The 23,120-nt window shown below is 51.0% G+C and overlaps 1 protein-coding gene across 11 annotated transcripts in view; it reads right to left on the bottom strand.

The window, feature by feature from the left end:
• DLG3 (discs large MAGUK scaffold protein 3) overlaps positions 1-23,120 on the bottom strand; it is a 115,497-nt gene that overhangs the window by 31,928 nt on the left and 60,449 nt on the right. For 7 of the 11 annotated variants that reach the window (XM_081846738.1, XM_081846736.1, XM_081846740.1 and 4 more), the window contains 6 exons: positions 22,146-22,315; positions 20,460-20,596; positions 19,599-19,743; positions 17,750-17,909; positions 10,455-10,611; positions 9,594-9,696 (listed from right to left, as the gene is read on the bottom strand). In XM_081846738.1, coding sequence (XP_081702864.1) covers positions 9,594-9,696; positions 10,455-10,611; positions 17,750-17,909; positions 19,599-19,743; positions 20,460-20,596; positions 22,146-22,315 — 872 coding nt within the window. Of the gene's footprint in view, positions 1-3,679; positions 3,789-9,593; positions 9,697-9,972; positions 10,137-10,454; positions 10,612-15,123; positions 15,143-17,749; positions 17,910-19,598; positions 19,744-20,459; positions 20,597-22,145; positions 22,316-23,120 lie in introns of those variants that run through there. The other 4 variants (XM_081846741.1, XM_081846734.1, XM_081846742.1 and 1 more) reach the window with 4 other exon arrangements.

The following is a 23,120-nucleotide window of genomic DNA, read 5'->3' on the forward strand; positions in this document are numbered from 1 at the left end:
TTATAACAAATAAAGGCTTGACATATCTCGCTTTGCATGTCATGGGTCTATCTCATGTATTAGTTTCACCTTTTAAGTTGAATTACTGAAATAAACGAACTTTTCCACGATATTCTAATTTTTTGAGTTTCACCTGTATACCATCATTGCCAAGCTCAGACCACTCTTTGATCCCTTTCCTGAGACTGAAAGGCATGGCTTCACTCAGTCTTATAGCAGGGAAAAGAAACCAGAACAAGAAAAACTACAGGTTCTGACAGTAAGGGGTTTGTTTTCTTTTACTGCATGATCACATCCTTCAAAGGCTAACAAATACGGGCATGGGTATTTTAAAGGCTGAACACAGCTTATGGGTCAGTTCATATCTCCACTACTTCAATGTGTTCAACTGCATTCCAAATATTCCATTGCCCAGTCTTCACACACTGCCAATGTACATGAAGTTCCACTGCTATCTTATAATCCCATTATTTTCTGTTCTACCCACAGTAATGCCAATCCCTGCTTGAGCGTTCCTCTTATTTATATGTTGAGTGTTAACACAAGTGCATGTTAAACTGCCTTAGAAATGCAGTATCATGTAACTGCAGGAAGGAGACATTCAGATCTGTGCTAAAATTGGGTTTTTTTAAGTTGCCACCTTAGAACTTTTGATTTAACCACCCAGTTGGCCATCATCTACAAAGCCCATCTGCCCTAAAGTAATGAAGAATTCCACAAGCTCAGAAGTCTGTCTCTTACATTCATAGCCACCACAGAGTCTTTTTGGTTTTAGACAGGTTCCCACTAGCCCAAAAGCTCAATGCTGGGAGCAACATAGCTTAAGAAGGCCCTGAACAGCAAAATGCTTGCATACCTAAAAGCCCTTCAGATGCTGCTGGCTTTTCTCAGAGGTCTCTGGTGCTACACTCTTCAGCATGACATTAAAAATAACAAAGCTCCTTTTTACACTGACTCTGGATACTAATGGAGCTGTCATTTAAACATATTATACAGTTCAGTAAGGCCAAACACTTCAAAGCCAAATGGCATTTCTAACATTTAGTTAGCAGCTGCTGTAAATCTCCAGCTCCATTTTTGCTGAACACAAGCACCCAACGCACATTGTGGCTCAGGTTACTTTACTAAATCTCACTTTGCAAACGAAACCTGAAATACAAGTGTACAAACCAACTTCCCTTTCTGCACTAACAGGCAACACGCATCATGGACTAGTCACTACACAGAAGCAAGTGATGGCTGTAATTGGCAGCTCTTCCCTGTTCAGTTTTTCTATCTCCCTTACCTGCACTTGTAGAATTTCTTCCACACCCTCTTTAAGGAGGAATGTAGTAGAATAGAACAGGATCAGAAAATATCCATGACCAAGTTACAATGTACAGACAACCTTCCTAGAGAAAATAATGCATAAAACAGGAAGACACCTGTGACAAAATAAGTGAGGCCATGTCAGGCAACACCTTTTGCTGTGTACTATTTAAGTTCCTGAACTAAGTGCAGCTAGGGGTCAGCAACATGCAAAGCTAGGAAACAGCAAATCCCAGTTGTTCAGGTTTTTCTCTGGAGAATCTCTGGATTACTCACCTTAGCAGCTGCTACTCAGCCTAATACAGCTAGCTCTGATTGCTCTCACCCCACCCGCTACTACTTTGTGAGGGGATTAAATACACAACCTCCTACTTTTAAAATGTTGCATTCAGTGTGAGGTTTATCCTTCTCAAGCACAAGTTCAGTGTTCATATGGCCATCTCTCTCTCTCTTTGTGATCAGCAACTCCTTCTCCCTAGCCACTTACCGTACTCCAATCTGAAAGTGGCTGGTTTCGGTCAGTGAAATACTATATAACTAATGATACTGCCACCAGCCTTTGCATCCTTGAACCTTTCAGCAAGGATCTAATTAAAGTCAGGTAACCAACAACCACAGCTCTGCCCAAAATACTGTAAATGGGTCCCTACTCCTAGACAGTTCTTGAGCTTCGAAACCAAATATTTATCACAGGCATTGAATAGCCACTGGTTTTGGAAAGGAAAGACTGCGTATTGTGTAACAAATTCTCTTTGGGAATAGCATAACCACCATTCAAACACTACCAAGTCCCACAACTCACATCAAATTTGCACCAAGCACGACCACTGGCTACACCACCCACACACTTGGACGCAGGCCACACTCTAATCCCAATTGCAAGGACACAGCTTTCCAAGAAAAGGAGACACCTGTTGCCTTTATGTTGCACTACACAGCTTGAGCCTGGCACAAGACAAAGGAGGCACTGCTCCTTTCAATGCAAAGGCTATTCATGGGCGCAGTGATCCCGTAAGAAGCTCCTTCAGCTCATTGCCATTGGGTGCTACTTCCAAACACAGGAAAACCTGTAGAACCATCCGTCATACCTACTGGCTGCCACTAGCCTCTCTTACAGAGAAGCTCTTTTAACTCCAGCCTCAGTTAGCCACCTACAATCCTTTGCAGCCTGCCCTCCCTCCAGCTTGCCATGCTTACAGGCAACCTATTCTGCCATGGGGTTTTTAGAACAGATTGAAAGGGGACTTGCAGAAGGGCGAGACTGCCTCTCAGGCCCAAGCAAGCCAATTTGTTTCCTCCCTCTCAATTTGTCCCTTCCCTGGGAGGAAAAGAACATAGCTCAGTGACCAGCAGCTGCCACTCAGTGCCAAGCAGGCATTTGGCTGATTAACGTCCTGTGGCCTTTTAAATGCGTTTTTGGGAGGGGGGGGGCATTGGTTTGTTTTTATCTTATTATGTTTTCTGGTGCTCTCATTTTGTATTTCTGTGTTGTGAATTGCCCTAGGATATTCAGATGAAGGGCAGCATACAAATGGAATTAATAACGATAAGCAAAACTGAGCCAGACAGACCAATGGTCTGACTCGCCACAAGGTAGATTTCTATTCTCCTTTAGGGGCACCAGCTGGCAAAGGGTGAGTAACCATATTCACAACAGCCATGCTTTTTATTTTAGATATATATATTTTAACTACATACACCCATCAGTGCAGTGCAGCAGCTAACCAGGACTTCAGGGTCCAAATCGCTCACCTTATTTGCTGGGGCTACTCGCGCCACGGGTGAGAGAGCCCTTCATTTCAGCCCAGCCTACCTCGCAGGGCTGCTGTTAGGGCAGCATTTCGAGAGCCGCGCGGGTCAGGGGAGAGAGAGAGGCGGAGATAAAAGGAGAGATACGCCGCCTCAACCTTCCCGAGGAGTAAGAAAGGCAGGGTCCGCCGCAAAATGACTGTTAAGTAATTAAATCCACCTTGGCGGAGCAGGGGGAGGGGCGCTCGAATCCCTCGCCAGCATGTGCCGCCCGCCCCCTTCCCGTAAACGCCTAGCTTAACAGGAACAGCATTAGCAATATTAATATTAATATTATTATTATTATTATTATTATTATCATTATTATTTTACACACACCCCACACACCCTTGAGCCTGAGGGAGCTCGCCAGCGCATCGCCTCAAGGAGACTTAAGGGAATAAACGAGCCACCGCCGGGGCCATCTGGCCACAGCCCGGGAGGAGCGGTCAGTTTCAACGCTAACACTAGCGCCCCCGCCGCCGACAGGGATGGGGGCCAGCCGGTCACTCGCCTCCCGGGCTACCCTGTGGGGCGCGCACTCCCCCCCCCCCGCCTCGCCGCCGTCTATTTCTTCACTTACAACAGGAGCGGGGCTTCTTTTTTCAAAAAGGGATCCTCTTTTACCTGCCGCGGCGCCTTCCCGCATCAGCGGCAGCTCCTCCCACCCGCCGCCCAGTCCACCCTACCCTGGCCGGGCCCCTTATCGCACAAAGCGAAGCCACCCGCACGGGCGGGAACGGCGAAGCCCCGCCTCCGCAGCCGGCTTCGTCCAACTGGAGGCCCGGCCCTCCCCGCTCTGTCCAGTCGCGGGAGGCCCTCCCTCAATGCAGGCACCGCCCTCCCGTGTGCCGAGCCTCCGCCCAATCGCCGCGCGAGCTCCCTCTGAGGCCTGCCCCCCCGCCCCAATCGCAAGCCCGCGCTCCCCTCACACATGTCCCGCCCACCGGTCCCGAGTTCGTCCAGGAACCAATCGCAACCCCGCCGCAAAGCCGCCCCGCCCTCCTCCTCCAAATCCCACTTCCGATACTCCGCTTAGCGCTAAGGTCACCGTCCCTGCTTCTCACCTCAATCTCTGTCTACTGACCCACCGATTGGCACCGCCCCTGCCACGTCAATCAATATTTTTCCTCCAATGACCGCCTGCGCCTCTGCAATTGCTAGCGCTTATCGTCCAATAACCCTGTTGCATGCTGTGTCCGCAGACCGTTTCCCCCCACATTGGATGCGTATTAATGCAAAAAAAAGGGGGGGGGAAGGACCCCTGACAGTTAAGTCCAGTCGCGAACAATTCTGGGGTTGTGGCGCTCATCTCGCTTTATTGGCCGAGGGAGCCGGCATACAGCTTCCGGGTCATGTGGCCAGCAGGACTAAGCCGCTTCTGGAGAACCAGAGCAGCGCACGGAAAAGCCGTTTACCTTCCCGCCGGAGTGGTACCTATTTATCTACTTGCACTCTGACGTGCTTTTGAACTGCTAGGTGGGCAGGAGCAGGGACCGAGCAACGGGAGCTCACCCTGTCATGGGGATTCGAACCGCCGACCTTCTGATCGACAAGCCCTAGGCATACACACAAGCTAATGGGAGATGGTTGCCACCTTTTATTTATTTTTTGCACAGCTCCTGTGCAACTGTTAGGCAGCAAGCAAATAAAGCGAGAGATGCAGTTTCCCCCAGGATTCATTTGCAAGCCTCTGGAAAGCTTGACCTGTGGAACTTCTTCCTGCTATACTGCTGTTTGAGGCACTGTAATCCCCATCAAGGTGGGGCAGGGGAAAGATGGCAACTCCAACCCCCCCCCCCCCAATCCACTGAATCATTAAAACAGGCCTTGCTGCCTCCTGTGCAATATGACTCCAAAGTCCAATTATTGGTGCTGTTAATAAAGTTTCAACGTGAAGCACTTCTTATTCATAGTGTCAACCCTTCCACCCCATATGTTTATCAAAAGCATTTTTATCCCATTTCTTCATACCAAAACACAAATTCCATAACATAGTTGTCAATTTACAGATTTGAAAATAAGGGACCAGCAGCCAAAATAAGGGATTTTGGCTTAGCTTATACAGAAATCCCGCACTCACGGAGCCATGCTGCTTTGGCTGCGACTGACTGTGTTTTGCAGGGGGTTGGACTAGATGATCCCAAGGGTCTACAACTCCCACCAAAGAAGAGTGGCAGACAAAACTGACGTAGAGGTGGCAAAGCTTACAGGCAGAATTAGAAACCAGGAAGAGGACCTCTTTAATAAGGAATGGGGAAAGTTTATAATTTATTTGAAAAGCTATTGGAAAGAGTTACATACATTGGTAGGATTGACAGAAAACTTGTAGTAAAAATTTGAACTATGGATGGACAAATGATTTATAAAAATAGAGTTATGAAAGGGATGCAGAGGGGAAAATCACTACATTAAGATGCTGCAGTGGTTGGAGGGTATGCTAAGCAGCACATCGGTGCTGCCATCGTCCTGGCGTGAGGAGTTCCATCGGCCCTTTCCTGCCTGAGAGAGCGGGAGAGAGACTCTCGCCCAGGCTGCCCCAACCCGGCATGAGGCGGTTGCGGTGCCGCGGCGGCCACTGAAGCGCCGCCCTTCTGTGTCCCTCCCCAACCCCTCATCTTCCTCCTCCCTCAGGCTGCCTCCTCAGCCGCCGCCACCGCAGCCCCCGCTGCCACCTACGGCTTCCCCTGGCAGCGCGGCGGAAGTCTCTCAAGAGCGGGGCTGCCTGCCCGCCCGCCGCCACCCGTCTCCTCACAACGCGCCCCTGAGGGGGAAAAGGAAGAGACGGAGATGCGGCATCTTGTGAGCGTGCTCTCTCGAGGCGGAGGACCCCAAGCCGCTGCTTCCCTCCCGAGCTGGGCGAGCATGAAACCCAGGAAATTTAAGGGACATCATCAATCTGGGACAGCAGCGGGAAACAGCGCTGGGATAAGGGAGTTTCCCGCCAAATAAGGGACGGTTGACAGCTATGTTCCAAAACTCATAAGTAAATGGGGTGGGTGTGTGTGTGCGGATACTCAACTCTAAGCAAGAGCAAAGGATCAGGCACAACATCTGCAAAACACATGGCTCAGGGCTGGTACAAGACATTTTGGCACCTGAGGTGTACCACAAAATAGCACACACCTCCCTCCAAGGAATAAGGGATGAGTGAAGGTCTACACTGGGAACAAGGGGAGAATAAAGACCAAGATCTGCTGCCCCTGTAGATCCTGCCACCTGAGGCGGTTGCCTCGCCTTGCTTATTGGGTGGCCCGGCCTCTATATAAGACCCTGAGGGACCAAGTACATTCTCCAGACAGGGGTCACAGAGACAGGAATGAACAATTCCATGAAAGATAAAGCTATCTGGGGCTATTAACTGACATCTTTGTGTTTCACTCCATCGTTGGAGGCAGTATGCCCTCAGTACCGGAATCACAAGTCATCGGAGCCCTCTGGTCCTGTCTGCAGTCTTCCAACAAGGATCTGTTGGTCCACTTGAAACTAGGGTGCATAACTAGAAAGGTCTTTGGCCTCAACCAGCAGCCAGGCTTTCCTTAAGTTATTTAACCTGCAGCCCCACATCTTGCAGGGCTCATGCAGTGGTGGGCCATACACCACTTTTTAATTTTCATTTCTGTTTTTGGATCAGGTCTTCTGCTTTTCAGATCTCTCTCCTAAACACACAGACACTTCCTGCTGAAGAGGAAGGGCAGATGTGCTTCCCAAAGCAACCAATGCAGAACACCCGATAGGGAACTAGAGTCGCAGAAGGAAGCCTCTCAAGTTCCTGACTCAAAGAAGGTGGCAGGAAAAGATTAAAAAGCAAGCCAGAGCAGGTTCACACAGTCCACGTTTAAAGAATGGAGGGGGGAAATAGGCAAACTATCCCCATCCCCACTAACCCCCCTGGCCTATCACCCACTATTCCAACACACAGCACAAAACCTCCAGATTAAAGGCCTACACTGTCTAAAAGACTTCTACAAAAACACAAGAAATACAAGACAAGCTAGGGGACACGCGAGTACCTTGGCTAGCACACCATCAACTACATGCCACGTTAAACAATCCAGCAGTAAAATCAGCAGCCACTGGACCCTTGATCAGCTTTGAAAACATTCTCCTGACAGTAGGGGGGCGTGGCAAAGGAATTGTTTCCACAATATACAAAATGCTGCTCCAAAATCCCACAAACCCCCTTGACACAATCAAACAACAATGGGAGCACGACATAGGATATGAAATTAGCCCCACTCAATGGACCAGAATGTGGTCTAAACCTCCCTTTGTCCATATCAGCCAAAAGAAGGAAACTCACTCTGAAACTCACAGGTGGTACTTAATACCACGGAAACTGGCATTGATACGCTCAAGAACCTCACTAAGATGTTGGAGAGGCTGCACCTCTACATGTGGTGGCAATGTCCTAAAATCCAACCCTTCTGGATAGCAGTCCTTCAAGAGATATGCAAAATAACTAAACAGGTATTAGAAGTCACCCCAGAACTGGCCTTATGCAACATCGTCCAAGTTAATAATGCCCACTCACATTATAAAGAGCTCATAACCCACCTACTCTCAGCAGCCAGAAGCCTCATAGCTAGACACTGGAGAGATCTGTCAGGAGTAAATATGAGCCAATGGTATCAAATTGTATGGGAAACAGTCTTACAGTGGTACCTTGGTTTTCGAACATAATCTGTTCTGGAAGACCGTTCGAGTTCCAAAACATTTGAAAACCGAAAACTCAATACGGAAACCTCAAAATGTAAAACTCAAACAGGAAGTCACCTCAGAAGTTTGACTCCAAGGTGCGTTCGAAAACGGAAGCATTTACTTCTGGGTTTATGGTGTTCCGAGTTCAGAAACATTAGTCAACAGAGACGTTCAAAAACCGAGGTACCACTGTACTAGAAAAACTAACCAATAAACTGAAACTGACATGGCGACAAATAGAAGAGGACGCCTTCAATCCAGTATGGCTCCCCTTTATCACATACACAGCACAACAAGACAACAAGAATCATACAAATCAATCTGGCTTACCTGACTCAACAAGCCCCGCCCCCATCACAAATGCAAACAAATCCCACTGCAGCCAACCACAGCCAACCAACCACCAGTGGCGGAGCTTCATGCGCCAGCACCGGGGGGGGGGGGCGGGGTGGAGAACAGGTGGGGGCATGGCTGGTGTGCGTCCTGGGGGTGGGGGTGCGCTACCAGGATCACGCTGCTGGGGGCAATGCGCTCCCCCCGCACTCCCCTTCCTCTGCCAGTGCCAGTGCCAACCACACCCTGGGCCCCCAGCCTCTCACACTACCAAGGAAATGTAATAAATGAATAGCAAGAAAACCTACCCAGCTGACGCTGACACAAAACACCACATGTACACTATACAAAAGAATATGAGCCTCACCACCCCACCCCTCGTCTCCCCACTCTTCTTCCCCAACATTATATGGTACTCAGCACTAAGGTCTCACAGCCAATGTAACTGATTTGAAAGAAAGAATGTACAACCTGAAAATGACATGTACTTTTGTCAACCAAGAAAATATTTAATAAAAATAAATTTAATAATAATAGTAGTAATAATAATAATAATAATAATAATAATAATAATAATAATAATGCAAGCCAGAAGTGATGTTCAGCAACACCAACCTTGTGGTGCGGTTACAGCTAGTGATCTCTGCAGAAACTGTGTGGAAGAAGTCCCCACCCATGAACTGATGGGCAAGGGAGTTCAAGGCTGCTGGTTCAGCTCTGCGCCATCGACTTCCCTGTGGAGAAATCCTTGCAGGAAGCAGTCGAGGCAAAGTTGTAGAGAAGTGATTTCAACCCAGCTTTCTTCGGGGACTGGCAACCTGGCTGAGCTTGCGGGGGGGGGGGGGGGGCTCGGATAAGCAGTCGAGGCAGCAATGCCTCAACCTGCTCTTTTTCAGTATCACAAATGGAGAAAATGGTTATGAAGGATTAATTGGGACCTGTGCCAATAGTTCCCCATCCTAAGCTACAGAGATCCAACCTTATTTTTCCAGCCTAGGAACAAGCAGTGTGATTACCAAGGCCAACGTCCACATCCCCGCTGCCAATCTTGCCAGTTCCTCCTTTCAACAAATCTCAGGCACTGCAGAGACTCCACGTTAAAGAGCCCAGGGTTAAAATCCCCACTTAGTCATGAAACTCACTGGGTGACCTTGGGCTACTCCCTGCCTCTCAGCTTAAGCTACCTCACAGAGTTCTTGTGAGGAAATGTTGGGAAGGATAGGGTTCTGTGACCACCTTGAGCTCCTGGGAAGGAAGGTAGGATAGGAATGAAATAAACCAGCGAATCCTGACTTTGAGGCATTCTCATCCAGCGTTTGCCAGCCCAGAAGCCTGGCTGTCCTCTCAGAACTTTGGCCGAATAGGACTTGGCACCAGGGCACACAACTCAAAGGGAGATCCTGGTTCTCATGAAAGGTTCAAGGGGAGCAGGTTGGAGCGGGTCCCCCCTGGGAGTTTCCTACCTTCAGGCCTGTACTGGGCTACAATGGTGACCGTCTGCCCGGCCCTCTTCAAGGCAGCCGCCGCTTGTTCATGGGTCGCGTTCCGGAGATTGACGCCATTCACCTGGACAAACAGACCCCGCCTCTGTCAACTCACCTTGAAAAGGGGAAGCTGGTGCCACCTGCTCCTCCTATGATGGCACTGCACACTTATTTCCCACCATGCAACATTCCACCCCTCCCCCTGCCCTGCGACAGCCACAGCCCCACACCAACCCTCTCAATCCCCCATAGCTGCACATCCCAGGCCCCTCCTGCATCCAAAATGCTGGGAGCAACTTGTCTCAGGTGCTCAGCTGCATGACAAACGCCACAGCTTCTCAGGAAGTGAAAACCAGACCTGGCCAAGCTTGGTTGTTTCTTCCTGGAGGTGGCCTCCCTGGCCTCTGCACACTTTCGGTGCATTTAAGAGGCAAGCGTTACGCTGCAGGGCCCCACACACAGGCTCCATTGAAGCTCAAGCTGGGAGGTTCGGCTGCGTGTTGGTTTTTTCCCTCCCTCTTCTCAGAGTGAAGAGGAAGCAAGCTTCCACAACGCTGGGCTGGGCTAAGCCAGACCGGTCTGGTGAGCTGCTCTGTGTGAGCAAAACCGCTCTGTGTGGGTTAACACCTTAGTGCCTGGGGCAGAATCTCTCCAGTCCTGGAGAAGGGCTGGAGGATAGGTTGGGGGGTGGGGGAGGCAGGTGCTCCCACCTGCTTGCTTCCCAGTTCAGAGGTCAGCAGCAACTGTGTACCAGAGCCGAGAGAACTCTCCAAATCCACCTCCTAGCATTAAAGAAGACCTCAGAGCAACACCAGTAAAGGGGCCTCATGTTACACTCACCGAGAGGATGCGGTCTCCACGCCGCAGCTCCCCACTCAGGTCCGCTGGGCCCCCTGCCAGGATGAAGGAGACAAAGATGCCCTCGCCATCTTCACCCCCCACAATGTTGAAGCCCAGGCCTGTGGAGCCTTTATGTAAGGTGATCTTCCGGGGCTCCCTGTAAAGGACAGAAGGCAAACATGAAGAGGATACATAGCCGGGGGCAGAGTCAGGGCCCACCTAAACATTATTCAACATCCCATGTGCAACACACAGTTGGCACCCAACAACTGCTACCCACTCTGAACAATCGGTAGAGCTGCAACCATAACCTAAAATCTCAAAAACGTAGGGCAACACCTTCAATAGGGCAATAAGAGTAGTTTTGTGTGGGGGTGTGGGTGGGTGGGTGGGTCAACGGGGTTACATTTTACTTTTCAGAGCAGAAACAAATTGCCAGTATGGAGAATGAACTGGAAAGAGCGCAATACTAGGAATCTTCCTATGTTTCCATCTCATGGGAAGCTGATACCATTTCTCTGCATTGACTGGCTGGTCTTATGCATGATCCTATATCCCTGGGCAGTTATGATATGTGCACTCTATAAGTCAGAAAGATTAGTCCCCACTTCTGCACCAAGAAAAGGTGAATTCTGTGTCTGGTGTAACGTATATTTTGCAGAATATATTCTGCTGCTGCTGCTGCTGCTGCTGCTGCTGCTGGTAGTTGCAGAAGGAAACAAAGTAAAGACACTACCTATGTCTTAAGGAGAAGGTCCGGGAAGGTTCGTGGGGGAATAGCTGGCAAGTGGCTATTGTGAGGCAGGATTCCTTTAGGTGCCAGAGATAGAGGGAAGGTGTGGCTTCTCTTCGCAGTCCCTCCAGTGACAGCCTAAAAGGGAGCTGGAAAAACACCCCACCCCTTTCTGAGACCTTCCAGTGCCCTTGTAGGAAATATATAGAAAGCAGAATGCAAGCAACAAGATTCCATCCACCCCTTTGGCATGTAAATCAACAAAGGCCAACTCTGAAGTGCCCCCTTTGCTGGCACACGGCCCATTCCTCCCTCCCCCTGATGCATGCAGACTTCCAGCATTACCCCTTTCACTTTGCAGCCCTCAAAGCTGGAAGCCCCCCATACAACCCCATTGCTCACTAGCTCTGCCTCTTCCTTTCTCTGGACAAATGAAGGCGCAATATTAGGGCTCTGCTACCTTGACCCTCTGTGCAGCTGCCAAGTCCTGGGCTGGAAGAGGCAGGTGTACCCCGGGAGGATTTCTGGAAGCAGCACTGTGCCCAAAGAGCAGCCAACTGACCCCAGGGCTTGTGAACAAGGCTTGGACCATGCCCCTGCTTGCCCACCCAGCAAGGGGCCTCACAGACCCCTCCCCAAGAAGAAGTACAGAACAGAGAGCCCTGGTACCTGGTCCTTCTTTTGTGCCTGGCAATGGGTTGCTGCTGGAAAGGGCGTTTCCCATAAGACATGGAGGAAGAGACGTTGACGGTGATCATAGTGGCAGCTTCTCTGAGTGTGCAGACTGGGGAGCGCAGCAGCAGCAGCCTGCATTTTATCTGAGCTTCTCCCAGCCCTCCCTCCTCTGCCCTGCTTTCGGGGGGGGGGGGCTACAAGAGCCATCATGAAAAGGTTGAGATGAACCAGACTCCAGCAAGCCCATGGTGTTGGGAGAAGGCATGCCAGGCGCCATTAACCCCTACTTCCCTAGCGGTCTTTGTGCCACGCAAAGGGAAAATGTGGAAAATTGAGTTTTTAAGGGATTGTTCTGCAAGCTCCTGCCCTTTCTGAGTGTTATGTACTAAGCTTGGATCCTAGAACAATAGGCAGGTAGGATCCTAGAATGCAACAACTGATTGGCTGGCAGGAGAAGACCAATCAGGCTCCAGGAGAAAGTTAATCAGTCTATTAGGCTGGTAGGATTGTAGAATGCAACAACTGATTGGCCTGCAGGAAAAGACCAACCAGGCTCCAGGAGGGAAGCAAATGTACCATAAACAAGGCCCTTATGGCTCATGCATAACCAGTGCCAGTGGTCAGCCATGTCCTCGCCACCCTGGCAGGGTGGTCTAAGATTTTTGGCAAGCTGGACTTGGCCCAGGCCTATCAGCAATTGCCAGTGGACGGGGCCACCGCCAAGGCACAGACGATTGTAACGCACAGGGGCGTGTTCTGTGTCAAGAGGCTGCAATTTGGCGCCAGCGTGGCACCAGACATATTCCAAAATGATCGCTGGGGGAGTTCAGGGACCGACTCCGCACCATCCTGCACCGTTTCCAGACGGCCGACCTCAAGGTGAAGTGGGAAAACTGTCTGCTAGGAGTGCAACAGGTGAATTTTCTATCATTTACGGTGGACACAGACAGAGTCCACCCGACTGGGGACAAGGTGCGGGCTATTTTGATGCCCTGGCACCTAAGGGTAAGGCGGAACTCCAGGCCTTCTTGGGACTATTGAACTTTTACCTTCTTACCCCACAAGGCAGTGGTAGCGGAGCCCCTACACAGACTGTTGGACAAGTGGGTGTGGGGGCAGCGCCAGGAGGCCGTGTTCCAAGCAGTCAAAGACCTGCTCATCTCAAACTCAGTCCTAGCGCACTTTGATGAGAGGTTGCTGGTGGTGCTGGCATGCGACGCCTTGCCCTATGGCGTTGGCGCCATCCTAGGCCACCAACTGCTGGATGGAAGAGAGGTGCCAATGGCTTACTTTTTCCAGACCCTCTCCACAGCCGAGAGGAACTATTTGCAAACAGACAAAGAGGGCCTGGCAATCGTGAAGGGAGTAAAGAAATTTCACAATTTCTTGTATGGGTGCCCCTTTACCGTAGTGACCAACCACAAGTCACTACTTGGCCTACTTGCCCCCGAGAAGCACATCCCTCAAGTAATGTCACCCCGCGTCCTCAGGTGGTTGATTTTCCTCACCGGCTACCAGTATAAAAGGGTCCACCGGCCCAGGAAGGTGATGGGCCACGCGGACGCCCTCAACAGACTGACACTACCTGAGACCAGCCCCGACCCAGCACCCGCACATGACGTCATGAGCTTGGAACAGCTTCCTGACTGTCCCATTCAGGTGCCGGAAGTAGAATGCCACTCCATGAAGGACAGGGTCATCTCCCGGGTCCTGGACTAGGTGTGGCGGGGATGGCCCAGTAGCAACCCCAAACCGGAATACAGTGGTGCCTCGCAAGACAAAATTAATCTGTTCCGTGAGGCTCTTCGTATAGCGGTTTTTTCGTCTTGCGAAGCAAGCCCATTGACAGCTTAGCGGATTAGCGCTATTAGCGGTTTAGCGGCTTTTAGCGGATCAGCTGATAAGCGGCTTAGGGCTTAGGAAAAGGGGGGGGGGAGGGAAAAAACCCCGCAGGAACTCGCAAGACCTTTTTGTCTTGCGAAGCAAGCCCATAGGGAAATTCGTTTTGCGAAGTGCCTCCAAAACGGAAAACCCTTTCGTCTAGCGGGTTTTCCGTCTTGCGAGGCGTTCGTCTTGCGGGGCACCACTGTATGTGGGCTATACAGTCCACAAACATGAACTGTCAGCCCACAAGTGGTGCCTGTTATGGGGAAGCAGAGTGGTCATTCCCCAGCCTCTTCGCCAAAAGGTCCTCACGAAAGCCCTACATGAAACACACCCAGGGGTAGTGAGAATGAAGGCCCTTGCAAGGAGCTATGTGTGTTGGCCGGGAATCGATGGGGAGATAGAGGCCTGGGTTAAATACTGCCAGACCTGCCAGAAGTCCTGCCCAGATCCCCCAAGGGCCCCCGTCCAACTCTGGGTGTCTGCCCGAGCGTCGTGGTCCTGCCTGCATGTGGACTTCGCTGGCCCCTTCCAGGGATGGACATCCTTCCAGGGTCGCCCTGGTACCATCCACTTCCACGGCCGCAGCCATCTGAGTACTACGTACGCTGTTCGTGACCCACGGGTTCCCCGACACCCTCGTCTCGGACAACAGAACAGCATTCATGCCAGAGGCGTTCCAGACCTTCACAACGCAAAGTGCCATCCGCCACGCACAATCGGCACAGTTCCACCCCGCCACCAACAGCCAAGCATAGCGCATGGTGCAGACCACCAAGGAAGCCCTCCGCCACATGACGCAAGGGGACTGGAAGTACCACCTCGCTGCTTTTCTCCTAGCCCAGCATAGCACCCCCAGCACAACGACTGGCCAAACTACTCATGGGCCGGCGCCTCACAACAAGACTGAACCGTCTTCAACCTGATAGAGCCCAGGACGAGGCAGCAGTGGGGGAAGGTAGGAACCCCCGGACCTTCCAGCCCCGCAACCCAGTGTACGCAAAGAATTTCGGGGCAGGCCCGGCATGGGTACCTGCCACAGTCACCAGGGCGACCGGCCCCATGTTATATGAGGTGCTAACGGAGGTTGGGTAAGCCTGGCGCTGCCACTGCTATCAACTACAGTGACAATTCCCGGGGCGGGGGGGACTGCGAGGAGGGCTGTACAGAGGAATCCCAAGGGGACAGCAGAGGGGTGAGGCCCATAGAGCAGGAGGAGCGGGTAAGGGAGGCAGAATTAGGAAGTCCAGAAGCAACCTCTGAGGCCGAGCAGCCACAGGAACCAGAGCCATGAGCAAGTGGACCAGCGGGACCTGGCCCAATGGCCCCATCACAGCTGGCAGCCCCAGAACAAGAGCCAGAACCAGGAACCCTTACCAAGACACCTGAGACCACAATGCATACGTAGGTGATCGGCATACCTCAATGACTACGAATGCTAACCTTCCGGGTGCAACGGGGAGGGGTGTTATGTACTAAGCTTGGATCCTAGAACAATAGGCAGGTAGAATCCTAGAATGCAGCAACTGATTGGCCTGCAGAAGAAGACCAATCAGGCTTCAGAAGGGAAGCAGAATCAGCCAGTCAGACAGGACTCATTGTGTAAAGAATGTATATAAAAGCCTGAGGTTTGGGGGACAATTCAATCACTGTTTTACAAGCTGCAATAAAGAGCATGAAATCACTACAGGACTCAGAGTATATTTCACTGAGTCTACTCTTAATGTCATGAAGGGTTGTAGCTGAGTGACAGAGCACACACTTTCCTTGCAAAAGGTCCCATGTTCATTCCCCTCGCATCTCCAGGTGTGGTCGGGTGAGACTGCACCTGAAATCCAGGAGACTGACTCCTGCTTCATGTACACCAGACATGGAGGTGGGGGGCGCAAACCTTTGGTCCTGCAGATGTTGCTGAATTGCAGTTCCCATCAGCCCCAGCAAGCATGGCCAATGGGCAGGGATGGCAGTAGTTGTAGTTCAGCAACATCTGGAAGGTCAAAAGTTCCCCATACCTGCTGTAGATAATATTGAGCTGGATGGCCCAATATGGCTCCAGCCAGTGTCATTAATCCACAATGATACTGAAGGGATAGAATTCTCTAGTGCTAGACAGATAACCACACTGCCTTCTAATCTGGGTGGTTGAATGCAAGGTGATCTTGTCAGAAATGAAGCCTGCTCAGGGTCTAGGGTGTGTGTGCATGTGTGCGTGTGCGTGTACACACAGAATTGTTGGTCCACCAAGCAAAAGAGTGCATTTTGGGGACCAGCCCCCCTCCATTCTCACATTCTTGGGTTTGGGAATCTTTTGTTTCTCCCACCTCTAAACTGTAAACAACCCACTTGCTTCCTGGTCAGGATCCCTGACCCAAACCAAGGCTCCTGAGGGTCACTACAAGGCACAGACCCCTTTTCTTCCTAGGCAGGAAGTTCCACGGTGCCCTCGTGTGGCCAGTAGCAATCTGTACAGTCATGTGGCTTTGGAATAAAATAATGGATCTGGAGTCAAGGAGGTCATGCCCTCCAACACTTTTCAGGGCTTTTCCCTGTCATGGAATAAGCAGCGATGGCTGATGCCCATCGCCGGGCAGAAAACAGGGAGGCCAAGAGCAGACAGAGGCAGAACCAGTGACAAGCAGAGCCCAGAGCCAACAAATTTTAGTTTTGTTTCCATCTTCCGCCCTGCTGAGTTGTACAAAGAGAGCGCTAAGACTGAGGAGAAAGTCCTCACTTTACTGAACCACTCTCCATAGTGAGTCCCCACCTGCTTATCTTCACAGACATTCATGGCCTTGCCCATCCCCTCTAGAGGACTGTTAGCTCTCAGAAGAAGAGCCTCTGTCCCTTCTGGGTACAAAGCAGTGTCTCGCACACAGCAGGGTGCAATAAAATGTTGGCTGGTGTACCTTTGTTACTGTAAAACTGCTTGGAACTTTTTGGGAAAAGCAGCATGTAAATACTTTAGCAAACAAACAGTTTTGCCCTTATCATAAGCAGATAAGAAGAGATGAATGGCTCAGCATCCAGTTCTCACAGTGGCCACCAGATGACTGTGGAAAACCCCCGAGCAGGACCCAGCAAAGAAGCACTCTTCCCTGCTGTGGGAACTGATATTCAGAAGCAATACTGGCCCTGACCATGGAGGAAGGGCTTAGCTACCATGGCTAGTATTGCCACTATTATTCTGTTTAGCAGTTAAAAAGTGCCTTCTCAACTGTGTAAAGTGTTTTCAAATGCATCACCTCAGTAATCTGTATAACCCAACTGTGGGAAACCTAATACGACCCCTGCACGGGGCGTTGGAAACCCCGGCAACCAGCCATTCACCAGCACTTTCAAAGTACAGGCCTTTGCCCCAACAATCTGATTTCCAACAATGCTGGGGGGGAAGCGGGTTACAGGACTGCCCTGACTTGCAAGGTTTTTGGGAGGGATGCTGCAGCAATGTGTATTAAGTACTGGGAGCATGAAAAATAGTTGTTTTCCTCATCCATATCCCCATTTTTCAAACATGATGATGAAGCAGTTGAAGAAGACTTCCAGCACTTTGGGGCTGGACCTTTGATGCCTTGTCTGTCCTCCATGACAATTACGCAGCAGAAGATCATGCAGCTTTGCTCAATTTGGATAATACACGCAGTCCGCAGAATCCACCTTTTCTGGTGCAGGATTCTGATTTTTATTTTCTCAGTGGTAAATGATACTGAGCCTCACCCCACACTCTCCATTTTGGAGACCCACATTTCTGGAAGCCGTACAACCACCCCACATCCCTAGTCATGCCCCACAGCTGCCTGCACTCATGGGAGAAGCAACAAGAAAAAGGAGGTTAGCAAATGGGGCAGGACTCTGCATGCCTCGTTTGCTGCCAAATCAGCTGGAATGGAACTGGCCCTATAAATGTCTATCAGAGAGGAAGTTATACCCATGTTCTTTAGAGATGAACTACCAGGTTCTTCCAAGGGAGAGGCAGAGGAGATGGGGCAAGGGGGTTCTTGCTCACCTGGTGAAGTCCTCATCCCCAATCATATGGCGTGGCACAGGGGAGTAGCGGGCAGGCGCGACCTGGGGCGGAGCAGGGTAAGCTGGCTTGCTCTCCATTCCTCCAAGGTAGCCCAGGCCAGGGTTATGGCTTATGTGATTGTCAGCCAAGGCAGAGAAAGCTAAGGAGACACAAAGAAGAGGCATCAGTGAGGTAGAACCAAGGGCTGTGGTAGGGCTGAGGTGGGGGTGGGGGTGGGGACCCTTGTTTAGAACAAAGGCCCTGGGCCCCAGGTGGGGAGCCTTCTGAGCCCACATAGCAGCCATGGACCAGAAGGGAAAAGTGGGCAGAATGACCTTTGTGCAGTAGGTTACATGGCAGTCACCAGAAAAGTGAAAGGCTTCCATGCACACGTATCTCTATTGCCATCCAGGCAAGGAAGAGACATTCCTCCAACTCTACAATCCTATGATTCTGTATTTCTACAGTTCATGGGTAAGTTCCAGGCAGGCAAAGACATTCAAGCTGGCTGCTGAGCAGACCTGGTGAGAGGTACGTCCTGAAGAGCAGTTGTGTGGCTTAGCTAGAATCCCACAGTCCAGATGGAGAGGTCTAGATGTTCTCCACCTCTAGGCTAAGAGATACTCCAGAGAGCACCCCATCTTTCTCCCCCTCGCTCAGTGCCCCAGGACTCTAAATTCCCTTTGGTGCCTGTGAGGTCAAGAGTGGGATGAAATCTGCCCACCCACCCACCTTATTCCTTGCCTTCTCTCTTGGGTCTGTGGGGGGGGGGGGGTTGAACCAGTAACTCAGCGCCTGACATGTTGTCTGGTGCAATAACTGACCCAATACATTTTGGTAGCTGAGGCTGGATCTGTTGTCCCTGTGGCTCCTGCTGTTCAAGGTGACTGTTTCAACTTGCCTCATGGGTGGGCTGGTCCTGTCCAGCACCTCCTCTAAGGACAGAGGTTTGCTGATAGGAGGAGGGGCCAGAGACAGGAGGGGCCTTACTGGAAGTGTCTGACAGCACAGAAGCAAAACCTCCCCTTGTGTCACAGACTAGTTGCACACAGAGGAATGGTGGGAGGCACCAGCTGAGGAACCTCCAAAGGAAGAAGGCTCAGGTAGGACAAGGATGAGTGGTCAGAGAGAGAAGAGGGAGAAGACTGGGAAGAGGGGATGTCAGTAGCTGAAGAGGTAACAGGGCTTAGTGAGCTGGGAGAGTGTGGCAGAAGCAGGCAGAAGCAGAGGCTGGAGGGGAGGAGGGCCAAGAGGCAGAGATGAGTCAGGCTGGTGAAGAAGCCAGGGTGTCTCCCCCTCCTGCTGTGACTAGCTCCCCTCTCACCTGGTCTCCCAGAACCCACAGAGGTATGAAGAGGGTGGAGCAAAGAGAGACAAGGCATTGTGAGTCTCCGATTGCTTGGGAAGGGGGAGACGTAGGCAGCTGTGGGAAAGCGGGGCAAGACCTACCAAGAAGAGTTGCTGTGCTCATTGGGCCTGAGCAGATCTTGTTTCTAATAAAGAGTTCACTTACTCTGTGTGATTTATTGCTGACTTGCTCCTGACACTTTGACATCCCGCTGGGACTCTCCATGAGAACTGATCCCACACTTTCTGGTTCCACAACCACCACCTCCTTCTCCTCCAGCTCCGGGGCTTCCTGATGCCCTGACAGAACCTGTCCCAACCCACTGGGACCATGCACAGGACCACCAGTTCCCAGCCCCCCCCCACTCTTTTTTCTGATCCAAACACCCACTTCAGAACACCTCCACAGGGCTCATGACATCCTACATGCAAAATAGCTTCTCTTCCACTGAGCTCTGACTCCCACCCCAGGATCAGGAGGCAGGGGAGGGCAGGTACGTACTGCTGGCGTAGTCAGGTGGCGCATACATGTCGTTGAGGTGGGAGCTGCCTGGCTTGGCCACCTTCAGGTATACCATGTCCGAAGTGTTCTTCAGTGCAGCCACGGCCTCCTCATGTCGGACGTCTTGCAGGTTGGTGTTGTTCACCTGGAGAGAGTGGGTATGGCAGGGGCAGGAGAGAGAAAACAGCCAGAGGCTTGTCTGTGTTGCAGATCAGACAGACTGAGCCAACTGAGATGGGCCAATGAGAAGAACCTTGCTAAATCAGATGCATCCACTCCTGTACCCTGCTGCCCACAGTGCCCAACTGCAGTAGTGTCTGATACTGAGATAGACTGCCTCTGAGCATGGGTGCTCCATCCCTATCATGGCCAATGACAAACATAACAAAATGACTCCAGTATCCTATTTCCCATGGGCATAGCCAGGGTTTATGTTGTGGGGGGTAGGCTTTATGTTGGGCGAGGGCAGAACTGAGTTATCTGTGATGCAATTGGTCAGTTGGTTAAGTGTTTTTATTTACTTGACTAGGAGGGGCACCTGCCCCCCCAGGCTATGCCCATGCTGCTTCCTGCAGCCAGCAATTGGATGGGCCTGAAGGGCCGCAGGCCTCCCCAGTTTTACATTCCCCGTTAGGCAGAGATAGACTGGCTCTGAGCATGAGTGTTCCATTGTCAATGAAAAGCCTAATCAGAGGCCTGCCGGGATCAGATCATCTAGCTGCCTTCCCACAGTAAACGAATGGATGCTTCTAGGAAGCCACACAATTGGCAGGCACTGCCCAGCTCCCTTGCACCGAGAGTTGACGCCATCCATGCTGTCACAAATCCCAACGCTTCGAAGAAAACAAGTCGGGTGCTCACTGCTAGCAGTCGGTCGCCAATCTGCAGCCGCCCATCTTTCTGAGCCGCACCACCTTCTATGATCTTGGTGATGTAAATGCTGTTGTCTCCAGGGATGTGCTGGTTCCCGAGACCCCCGGCGATGCTGAAGCCCAACCCTGGGGAGAAGGAGGTGGGGTTAGGGAGCTCTGCGATGGCTGTGCTGGGGTGTGGAGAGATCTGCCTGCCATGGGCCACGTAAGAACGTTAGGAGAGCCTGGATGCTGGCTTAGGCAAGGGGCCCATCAAGTCCAGGATCCTGTTCTCACAGTGGGAACCCAGATGCCTGTGGGGAGCACGAAAGCAGGATCTGGGTGAAGCAGCAATCTCTCCTCTTGCAGGTTCCAGCAACTGGTATTCAGAAGCATTAACACCTCCAACTCTGGAGGAAGAGCACAGTCACCCTGGCTAGTAGCCATTGATAGCTTGATGCTCCATTAATTTGTTTAATCCATTTTTATAGTCTGATATGTAATCTGATATAAAATCTCTGGGGTGTTGTTGTTTTTTCCTCCCAGGCTACTGCCCCTAGGCCCATCATACCTCCCCAGTTTTTTCACATTTCTATCCTTTCCTTAAAAAAAAATAAAAAAGACTAGTAAGCAATAGGTGGGCGAGAGAGCAAAAAAGTGAGTTTCTGGGTCACTGAATTCTAGACTCTTAGAGGAGCAGGTTGCAGGCATTGGGTTGGAGGGTTTGCTGAGGAGGAGCAAGGGACAGGGGTGTTGAGACCTGTGTCCCTGGCCCCTCCTCTCCGGTGGGCTCTGTCACCTACTAAAAGCCACAGAACCCTGCTACACCAAAAGGAAGTTTGCCAATATCCAACCCTAAGGAGCTGAGTCAGGGCCATGACCTTCTGGAGGCCCAAGAGATGGTCTGTGCCTCTGTTGACAGCCTGCTGGAGACCTCCTTCTCAGCAGCAGAATCTGGTTCTTGATTGCACAGGTAAGATGGAACCTGCCCCTGGACTGCTGCTCCTTCACACAGAAGGAGCACCAACTTCCGCACGATCCCTGCCAGTGTCTTTGAGCAATCTCTAGTTTTTCCCTGGACCAACCTCACTCTCTGAGTATAAGGAGGTTGCCTTATACTGAGTCAGGCCCTCTTGTACAGCACTGTCTCTACATCAACCAGCAGCAGGCAGGCAGGGAGTCTCTCCCCAGTCCTGCCTGGCGATGTTGGGGATTGAACCTGGGACCTTCTGAACAGACCATGGACTCCAGAAGTGAGCCATGGGCCTTTCCACAGGAAGCTGCCTTACACCAGGTTGGACCATGGGTCCCTCTTGCCTGGTATTGTCACTATGCTACCTGGCAGGATCTCACCAGGGTTTGAGCCAGGAAATGTCTCCCAACCCTACTTGGGCTTGAGATCAAGACCTTGTGTATGCAAAGCTGATGCTTCACTACTGAGCCAAGGCCAATTCCCTCCAACCTCAGCAGCTCTTGCTCCAACCACCCCACTTTGCCCTGGTCAACTGGGACAAACCCACCTGGGTGTTTGGATCCACCCAGCACTGACCCCTGCTTGGCTCCTGGCCGCAGCCCAACTTCGCGACAGGGGCCTAGAGACCACTGGCCTCCAGGTTTATCCACCAGCCGGGAAGCAACAGCCCCAGATCCATGCTAGCACATGACTGCCAGCAGGGCCCACACCCAGGGCAGTCACCTTTGGGTCCTTTCATCAGGTTGACCTCCATGATGGTCTCTGGTGGGGGCTGCCTTCTCCGCACCAGGAGCCTCACCACAGGCCCCGCTTCCTTCAGGGCCTCCACGGCCTTGCTGTGCACGACCTCGGAAACATCGACCTCGTTCACTCTCAGGACACAGTCGTTCACCCTGCGCCACAGGGGCAGAACAGCCAAAGAGGAGATGGTGAGGGAGGGGAGAACTCCGGAGGGCTAGCATAAGTATGTATATAAATATTTTAAAGAAAACGGCCCTCAATCGCTCCTTAGTGGTTCCCCAGCAGAATGCCCTAAGATGGGCAGGTGCAGGGCCCAAGGTGAGCAACCACCCCAAACCCTCCACCCTTACCTCCTGCTGTGTCCTCATTTTACTTTGTAAAATTCAATCAATTTTCTGGGGGAAATTCTGTTTTTAAAATTGGCGTGGTTGGGGTGGAAAACATGGCAATATGGAAAAGCTGGATGGGAGCATGGGCATTGACTTTGGGCCAACTGATAGATGAAGAAATCAAACGTTATATTTATGGTGCATTAAGAGAAAATATCACCTGCCAGTTGTGGCCCAATGGCAATACCTGCAGTTGTAACTCCTTTTAATAACTCTTGTTTGGTTTGGCAGCCTTCTCAGCTTAAGAGAACCCTGAAATATTGGAGCAATGGGATAATTCATTTGAAGCTAAAAAGCCAGGATTACTTTTTATGGATATTTATTATGAATAAATAAATTCTGATATGCAGAGTTTTAAAAAAGACTAGAATAATTCAGATGTTTACTATGAACCCGAAAATGGGAAATTGTTTTAGCTTTGGGAGCAGATGTATTGATTATATTAAGACTTATGTAGCAGAAAATATTATTTGGAATTTATTGGACTCCCTTATGCCTGTAGAAGAAAGGGCTATCTAATGTGGGCTTTGCTGGAGAGGTAATATGGATAATGATTCTTGAAAACAAA

This window comes from Podarcis erhardii, assembly GCF_964252035.2.
Source record: "Podarcis erhardii genome assembly, chromosome: Z".
NCBI lineage: Eukaryota > Metazoa > Chordata > Lepidosauria > Squamata > Lacertidae > Podarcis > Podarcis erhardii.